Raw genomic sequence first — 8,978 nt, forward strand, 5'->3', positions numbered from 1 at the left:
AAGAGACAAAAGAGCGCGATGAGGAGGAGAAGGGGGAGCCGAGGTCTCTGCAGCCAGCACCTCTGAGTCACCCGCAAAATTATTTCCTGCAGCATCTGATATTTCCTTCCAGATGGACCAGCAGCTGAGATCAAAACCCATCGGACAAGGGCTGAGTTGTTCAAGTGCCTGGAAGAGAACCCCCCCAGGACGGCGTGAATGCGGCAGTGTGCGCCATGCCGCAGGGAGTGTCCCCCTCCAGAGCCGGCACAGCGCTGAGGAGCCATGTTCCTCCTGAGGGCAAGGGCAGGCCACAGGCCCGCCATCTTTACAGACCTCGTGGCACTGTATTTTTTCCATGGCGCTGGGGTGTAAATCAGGCCTCCCTCCAACTCAGGCCACAGCGTTTCGCCCACGGACACATCCCAGGCGGCTGCAGCTGAAGACAACACTCCCTTGCCTGACGCGCCAGCAGCTGCGTCCCACCGCTGCTGTCCACCTCTGGCCTGCCAGCCCTCTGGTGCTAAACACCTCGTGCTAACGCTCATTCCAGCAGGCTCAGCTCGTTTCCACGGCTGTTAATTCCAGCACTTTGACGCAAGGTTGCTTGGACTGCCCTCACACGGACAGCATCCTCCCCACCAGCACTATCAGGTGGCGATCACCAGCCATGGATGGCTGGCGGAGACATTGCTGCGCTCTGCAAAGCCAAAGCAGGCGGCCAGCCCTGCTTCCTCTGGCCACTTCTCCTATTGACACATCGATAAGGAGGAGGGATAACAAGCTGCACCTTGTTCTCCAGGAGCATTTACTCACCACAGAGGGAAAGTTTGGGGAATGCGTAACTTTTGTGTATCTAGGTAGAGGGGAGAGTACAGCTGTCAAATGATACAAAGGCAGAAATAGGCAGCCTGAAGGCTCTGGAAAGCCTCTGGAAACCAAGTCGGGAGTGTGGTTTATTTCTAACGCTGGACAAGGCAGTTGGAGCTGCTGACAGAATTTACAGGAACCATGGAAACTTATACATTTGTCTTCTGGATTGACTTTCACATGAACACAACAGGGTCAGAAGATGGTCCTGCTCTGAACCAGCATCCTCACGACTCCTGCATTCCCACGGCATGAGATGGCGGTGCCAGAGGTGCCAGAGTTCAAGGTGTGGGGCTCACGTTTCAAGAGAGCCAAGGGAGTGGGTAGCAGGCATGCAAGGATTGCCCTGGAAGCTGCCTGTAGAGAGACAGTCACCACACGTAGGAAGGGGAAGTGGTTTGAGAAGCCACATCATTTGTAAAGCATTATCCAGCCCTTCAGGATCAACATTTTGTTAACCCAGGTATATTTTACAGGGGGAAAGCACTTAAATTCCCTTGCTGTGGCTTCCTGCAAACAGGTCAAATTAATTCCTGCATCTGCTCACGCCTGTTCTGGAGGTCTGAGGAGCACGGCATGTTTGTCACCAACACTGGGGCAAGGCTGTGAGCCACCCCCGGGCACATGGGGCTGCTCCCAGATGGCGAAACCAGCGGCAGGGTCCCTCCAGCCTGGTGTCACTGTACCCGGGCAGCTGACGGGCATCGCCCAGGGGACGATGTGAAGGAGCTGGCAGAGCCTCCTGGCGAGGGGAGCCGTGAGGCACCGAGCCCCTGGCAGAGCTAGCACTGACGCGAGCCAAGGCCATGCTCCCAGCTTTGGACACTCAGCCTGCCTCCTGCTCATCGTGGTGCCCTGGAAACTGGAGGCAAGGCAGCGGGCAGAGGAGAGCGGGCAGCAGAAGGGCAGTGGGGGGGACATGGCTGGAGAAGTTCCCAGGTGCCAGGACGCGGCTGTCTGCAACATCGGACTGCTACAGGGTTCCCAGGCACCCTCCAGAATGGGTGCTCAGTGCCACAAAGCTTCCTCCCCATCAAGCAGTGCTATTCGTGGTGCTGGATGCACCACCATAACCCGCAGCCTGGGCAAAGAAGCGGCTGTAGCCAAGTCTTTCGCCACCCACTTTGCCACAGCAGCCGGAGCACGCTGTCAGGAGCGGGTCCCCGCCACGGGAAGTGGGACACAAGCACTCGGGGTGAGAAAAGCCAGCAAGATTTCACAGTGTTATTTGAAACCAGAGCCAAGCAACTGCAACAAGCACTAGGGGGAAGGAAAAGCAGAAAACAGTAGTAAGATCGCAGCTTCACATAGTTTAAGCATGTGCACAGCCTTGGTGGCGATCACACGGTGTTTGTTTCTGAAGCATTCGGCAGAAGCATTTTTTTTCTCCACTTATTTTAGCTGTAATCCATGCATCATCCCTCAACTTCATGCAGCGCTCCGCTGCCAGATATGCTGGCTCCATGCGAGTCATTCACAGCATCCTCACAGAAGGCCAGGGGACTATTAGATCACCAGGTCTGCCTTTATACGGCAGGACAGTGAACTCCATCCAACTGTGTATGAAATATCTGCAGGCAGACCCAGCGAAAAACATTAGCAAAAGGCTGCTGGCATCAAAGAGCCACTGAAAACGCTCTGCCAAGTCCACATCAGCATTAACTGCCTCGGTGCCTGAGCAGTCCTACGCGCACACTGCAGCGAGAGTCGATATCCCAAAAACCTGGGTGAAGCAGGACTACACAACTGCAGGCAGTGCCCACGACAGGAATTAGTCAAAAATTCTGTGCATTAGCCAGCGCACAGAAAGAAAACAGGGGGGAGAAGGAGAAAATATGGGATTCCCAAGCTGTTAGCCCAGGATTCCCTGTCAAAAAGCATCACGTGCCCCCCAGAATTGTTCAGGGGCAGGTAGCAAAAGTGGCACCTTCCACCCAGCTCCCTCTACTTTTGGTGTGCATCACGTGAGGATTTATTTTCACAGCATCCTTTCGCATCCTTTCTCGGGCTCAGTGTTAGAAGACGGCAATTTTCCGCGATACTTGCTGTGGTGTCAGAAGTCACCTCACAACGAGCCAACAGGAGAAAATACCAGAAGCCAGCTCTGGCAAGGCTTTCGGCTGGATGCACCCATGGGAGGGTGTGAGCAGGTCCCCCCTGCAGCACCACCAGACGTGAGCAGGGTACCACACACATCCAAATGGTCCCTGAGAAAGAAACTCAGTTTGGGATATGCTACTGTCAGACAAAGTGAGAGGACAATTCTGCAGAGGAGATACCATGCTAATAACCATTTTTTTCAGCCACACGACGCTGTTTCACAGTAAGCATGGTGACCTGGGCAAGGCCCCTGGAGGTTCCAGCAGAAAGCTGTGACTTGGGAACCAGGAAAGGCATCCCACGCTAGGATTTTAAGCCAAAGTAACTACATAAATAAATAGCACTGGGGTGGAGAGCAGCCTGCAAAGCCACCTGAGGAAGGGAAAATGAAGGTTGACATACCAGAGATCAGCAAGAGTGCAGTGCAAATAGCAGAAGAGAAAATATCCCACCTGGCAAAAAAATGAAACATCATAAAATGAAGTTTTTTAGGGGCCCTGCGTTTCCTGGATGGAAACGTGTCCAGTGCAGCAAGGGACGTAAGAAGATGGATGAGGTGGAAGGCCGGGAGTCTCACGGAGAGGCTTGGAGGCAGCAGCAGCTAGCCTTCCATGAGGAGCAACGCCATGTGGTTACTCACCGACGGCGATTTTAGCTCGGCTTTCTTGTAGGAGCCAAAGACGGTAGGTCACAGGGAAGTTTAAAAAGTGCTGATTTGGACTCCAGAAGAGATGGAAAGCTACTGCTGACAAGCCATTATAGGCACGTTCCAGAGTTCAAGTTCTCGGGGACCACAGCAAGCTCACTCCTCCCAGCCCTCACTTCCAGAGCGCAGACAGAGCGCGGCTCCGAGGTGCGGCTCTTCGCTCCCCTGAGCCTGGAGGACACGGCAGCGCCCGGTGCCCTGAGGAGCCACATCTCGCTGATACCGGGCCAACAGAACAGCAGCGATGGACACACTGTGACTGCTTCCTCAGAGGTTCTTCCGAACAGAGCGTGAAGCTCAGGGCAGCTCGCCCCTGGTGGCAGCATGGGCTGGCTGCTGGCACTGGGGGCAGCCGCAGCCTGGGGACCCCCCGGGACTGCTCAGGGTGGTCACTGGGAAGAACCGGGCTTCGTCTCTAGGGACCAGCTCCAGCTGAGCTGCCATGTGACCCTAAAGCACGGCTGACAACACCGGGGCTGCTGAAGGGTTAAAATCCTCCTGAGCCCAGAAAAGCCCAAGTCCAAGTGAGCAGGACCGGGTCTCCCAAGGAACGGTTTCAGCGTGCTGTCCCTCTGGGCGGCTGGCAAACAAGGCTAGAGGAGTCAGTAAGCCAGCAGCCCGGCACCTACCTGCCACTGACTAGCTGATAGTGGTAAGGACTTTGAGTATCAGACGTAACGGGGAAGAAAAGCAAGGCTGTGTTTACTGCTTCTGTGGAGTTGTAGGAAACCACGTGGGGTGCAGAAACTACACGGAGACAGCTCTGTCTTGAAATTTTGCAGGGAGACGAGTACGGGAGAGAGAAACCTCAGGGATTAGGCTGCCTTTTGCATTCTAGCGCAGATCCCTCCCCACGTTAAAGAAGACATTTCTGCCCGTGTTCAAGGGCAGTGAGCCCGCAGCCTGCCCTCTGCTTCCCCCGACAAGGGCTCACGGGGGGAGCGGACGCGTGCTGCCGCACGGGTCGGTCCCGCTGCCTGTGCCAGGGCTCTGGTGGCCGACCCATCCAGCAGGGACACTGATCCCGACGGGCATCAGCTGCAGGGGAGCAGAGAGGCAACCAAAGAGCAGGGAGCCCAAGGGGAAGGGTTCGTCAGCGCCGTGCCAGACGTCCCGCTGCAGCTCCCCTCGGCCGCGGAGCAGCTGGCCTTGCCATATGATCTCCTCTCCACCTCCACAGGGCTGCAGGCAGAGCCCGGAGCGGGACGCAGCCCTGCCAGGCAGCTCATAGGAAGCCTCCCCCGGCCGAGCCAGCCGAAGCCATGGGAAGCTGCCGTGCGGAGCGCTTACAAGGGGCCCATTATGGGAGGAAGGAGCCAAGAGGCCAGGTACCTGCAGCACGAGCCGCAGCGGCCGGACTCGCTCCGTGCCGCGGGGCCAGCCGAGCCCCTCCGGCCTCTCCCAGGGCACCAAACCCGGGGGGAAGGCGGCGGGCACCGGGGCACCGCGGAGGGGGCGTCCCGCAGCCCGGAGCACGCGTGGGGCCGGAGGGGAGGGAGCCGCCGGGGGTCCCGCGGGGGTCCCGGCACCCGGCACTTACCCCGCGATCCTCCCGGCGCCGCTCGGCTCCTTCGCCCGGGGCACGGCTCGGGGTCGGAGCCCGCTCCTGGGCCGCTGCCGGGCCGCCGCCAGCCCCTGCCCGTGCCCGTGCCCGTGCCCCCGCCGGGGGCCGAGCCCGTCTCCGCCGCCGGGGCCGGCCGCGGGGCCGCGGTCGGGGCGGGGGGCGGCGGGCAGGGGCGCTGCCTCCGGGGGGGCTCGGTGCGGCCGGGGCAGGCCGGGCGCCGTGCCCGCAGCCCCCAGGGGCGCCGCCTGGCCCCGCAGCCGCCGGGGCTCGGCTCGGCGGGAGGCGCCGGGCTCCAGCCTGGCCGCCAGGTCCCGCTGGCAGTCGCCGAGCCCCAGCAGGATGGCGAAGGTGAGCGGCAGGACGCTGGCCGCGGCTCCCCGCATGCCGTCAGCCCGCGGGGCGGCCGAGAGCCGGCGGCGAGGGGTCGGCATCGTCCCGCCGGCTGCGCTGCGGTCCGCCCGGCGGAGCCGCTCCTCACTGCCCCATCGCCCCGCCGGGCTCCGCCGGCACCTGCTGCCCACCGGGGCCGGGGCTGCCGGGCGGCCCCGCGGGAGGAGGAGGAGGAGGAGGAGGAAGAGGAGGAGGGCGGCTCGTCCCCCCGCCGCGCTCCGCGGGCAGCTCCGAGCACCTTCGCGCCCGCCTCTGGCACTGGCAGAGCCCGGAGGGGATGGAGGGTTTTATTTTTGGAAACCTCCCCCTTTTGTGTCTTTTTGATGCTGACATCCCCCCCCCCCCCCCCCTCCGGAGGACACGGCTCGGCCCCCCTCCTTAGGAGAGGAGACATTCCAGCAACACCCACTTTGGCAAAGGGAAACAAACTACAACAGAGGAGCCTTAACCCCTGCCTGCCCGGGGAGGCCGGCCCGGCAGCCGCCGAGCAGCCCCCGCCGCCCCCGCCCTGCCCGCAGCGAGCCTGGGCGCCCCGAGCGGGGCGGGCCGGGCCGGGCCGGGGGGGGCGGAGGAACGCGCCCCCGGCCCCAAATCTGGGGCCCTCCGGAGCCGCAGCAGCACCGCCAGCCGGCCCGCTGCTCCCGGGGGCATCTCCCGGCAGAGAGCCGAGGCACGGCGGTGGGAGCGTTGTTGCCATCCCGTGCTGGCTCCGGAGACCTCCGAGATCTCACCCCTGAACCCGGCTCAGGGTTTGCGTGCTTACTTGTGTAGGTCCAGGCTGGGAAAGGACCCGCCTAGCAGCTCCGGGTCCTTCAGCTAAGTGGCACCTTCCAGGAGACGCAGCCCACCAGCTGAGCAGACCTCCCTCCCGCCCATCCGCCTCCGTGTGGGCACCTGGCTCCAAGTGACTGTCTTAAATGCATTGAGAAGGACCGAGGGAAGAGTGGGAAGAGGGAGAAAGTGGCCAGAAGAAGTCTCCTTTCAGCCAGACGTGCCAGCTCGGCCTGATCCTCTGCCACGTCCCTGCTGCTCTCCACTGCCCTTGGCCGTCTTGGGCAGGAGCAGGTCCTCCTGGAGGAGCGCAGGCTCCATCCCAGCCTTACACCACGGTGTATTTGGGGTGGGCTCCCTCTGGCCCACAGTGGCGGCTGTGAGCTCAGTGGGTGGCTCAAGACCTCTCTCTGCGTCTCTGCACATAGCAGAGAGCAAAGCAGTGCGCTGCGGGCACTCAAGGCGGGGAGATACCCACCGGCACGTGTCCCTGCAGCGTGTCCTGCAAAAAGAGGTGTCCTGTAATGCTCATCAACTCCGTTTTGTTATATCAGGGTCAGGCAGATGAAAGGTGCACCTCAGCATCCCGGTGCTGAGAGCAGCTACCGGATGCCTGCGAGAGAACGCGAGAGATGGAGTGTGCGCAGAGCAGTCCTTTCCCTGTGCCCTCACGTCTGCCTGCAGGGCAGGGGCTCCTGGAACCAGATGTTGCAGCTCAACCACGGTTTAACAGACAAATCAGACAGGCTGATTGTCATATCAGCCCGTGACTTTATCTGATCTCCCTCGTCCGCTCTGTTACAGGGGGGCTGCAATAGAGCCCAGGCTCACCTCCTGCACCTGCTGCTCCGCTAGCCCCTTGAAGAACCAAGTGACCTCTCCTCTCCTCTCCTCTCCTCTCCTCTCCTCTCCTCTCCTCTCCTCTCCTCTCCTCTCCTCTCCTCTCCTCTCCTCTCCTCTCCTCTCCTCTCCTCTCCTCTCCTCTCCTCTTTATCCAGCAGCAGGATCCAGCTCCCCCAGCTCCTCTCCCACCTCCATCAGTAGCACTCCCAGTTTGAAACCAGTTGCTCCAGCTCCCCTCTTCCCGCTGCCTGAGCCTCCAGCCCCCACCTGGAGGTGAGCAAGTGCGAGAGGAGCAGAGGGGCTGAGTGGGTTTGGGCTTCAACCTTGGCAACAGCAGCTGGCAACAGCACCAAAGCAAAGAGCAGCGGGCACCTCGGTGCTCCCCGGGCTGTGGTCAGCTCTCTGCCCGCTTGGGCAGAAGCTCACAGAGCCCCTGGACCCCGCGAGCAGTGCCCGATAACAGCCAGGGCTCGGTTCTTTGTTCTGAGGAAGAAGAATGTCCTTTCCATCCTCACCTAATTACTTTCTTATGCAGCAGTGGAAAGAATGCTTGCGCCTAAACCTGACACAAGAAAATTATCAACATCATAAACAAAGCCATAAACAGAGCGGCTGAAAGAGTGCTCGGAGCTACTGCAGGCAGCCCCAGGGCGGGCTCGGCTGGGGCACGAGGGGGTTCCTGCCCCCGCTGGCACGGGGCCACCCTGGGAAGGTGCAGGCTCAGGGTTGCCCAAGCTGCAGGAGCCTGCGTCTCCCCAGCAGAGCTGAGGAATGAGATTTATAAAGCCAGTGCCCCACACGGAGCCAGGCACGGGGGGCTGACATCCCATCTCAGATCGGCCTCGTGCTGTGCCTGCAGCCACCCCCAGGAGCCAGGCACCCTGCCCTTCCCAGCCTCACCCCGGCAAGCAGGTGCCCTCACGGGGACGTGCAGGAGCCGTTCGACCCCACGGCAGAGCTGCGGAGGAGCAGTGGCCACCGAGGGCACGGCGAGTGCCCACCGGGTGGGGAGCGATGGTAGCCCCAGTGCAAGTGAGCAGGGGGGCGATGCACACGCGCAGGGACGCTGCCTCCCAGTCTCACACTCAGCCCTCCCCAAAAATGAATAGGAAATTGGGAAGCGTGGGGAGCTGCAAGGCGAGCTGGGCTGCAGCACGCTGCTCAGCGGGGGCTCAGCAGACAAACACGAAATACCTCATTTCTCAGGAACTCACGCAGACAGAGCGCGGACGGTCGGGCTGCTCGCCGCCGAGATCAAACCCACGCCTGGGAAGAGAGATTAGCAGCAGAGAGAGGATGGCGAGCGCGATCTGATGGCGGGGAGCACAGCGCTGGCCCGGGCGGGTGAGCTGCGGGTGGGCAAAGTGCTCAGGGCAAAGCAGAGCCACGGCGTTCCCCTCCCTGTAAGTCCATGCACCGGCTTTGGTGGCTGGGACAGCACCGAAGGAGAAGCCGAGGTCAGATGGAGATGCAGTGTCTCCCCAAGCCCATGTTTTCCGTGGCCAGGGGAATGAGGCAGCCCTTGGGGCCAGCATGGAAAGGAAGGGGCTTGTTGGAGCCTGAAGAGGAGAGGAGCAAGCGTGCACCTTGCTGACAGCGTGGCCCGTCCTTCCTGCCACCGCTGCGGCAGAGATGGAGGGGTGCTTGGGCAGCTGAGGACCAACCTCACAGTGCCCACAGGGCTCTTCGGGATGGGGGCCCCTCTGTGCACCCTCACTCCCCCACCCTCCCTGTCCACACCGCCTCGGCAATACC

The 8,978-nt window shown here is 61.2% G+C and overlaps 1 protein-coding gene and 1 long non-coding RNA gene across 7 annotated transcripts in view; one reads left to right on the forward strand and one right to left on the reverse strand.

Annotated features, from left to right (window-relative positions):
- Window positions 1-5,904, reverse strand: part of LTBP2 (latent transforming growth factor beta binding protein 2) — a 64,760-nt gene extending 58,856 nt beyond the window's left edge. For both annotated transcript variants that reach the window (XM_083838692.1, XM_083838691.1), the window contains exon 1: window positions 5,196-5,904. In XM_083838692.1, the coding sequence (XP_083694818.1) occupies window positions 5,196-5,650 (455 nt within the window). In that variant the 5' untranslated portion in view covers window positions 5,651-5,904. The remainder of the gene's footprint in view (window positions 1-5,195) is intronic.
- LOC310900558 overlaps window positions 1-8,978 on the forward strand; it is a 27,266-nt gene continuing 18,288 nt past the window's right edge. For 4 of the 5 annotated variants that reach the window (XR_014585216.1, XR_014585217.1, XR_014585218.1 and 1 more), the window contains exons 1-2: window positions 1-4,983; window positions 8,430-8,567. This is a non-coding gene — a long non-coding RNA (uncharacterized lncRNA). The remainder of the gene's footprint in view (window positions 4,984-8,429; window positions 8,568-8,978) is intronic. The other variant, XR_014585220.1, reaches the window with a different exon arrangement.

This window comes from Anser anser (assembly GCF_964211835.1).
Source record: "Anser anser genome assembly, chromosome: 5".
Taxonomy (NCBI): domain Eukaryota; kingdom Metazoa; phylum Chordata; class Aves; order Anseriformes; family Anatidae; genus Anser; species Anser anser.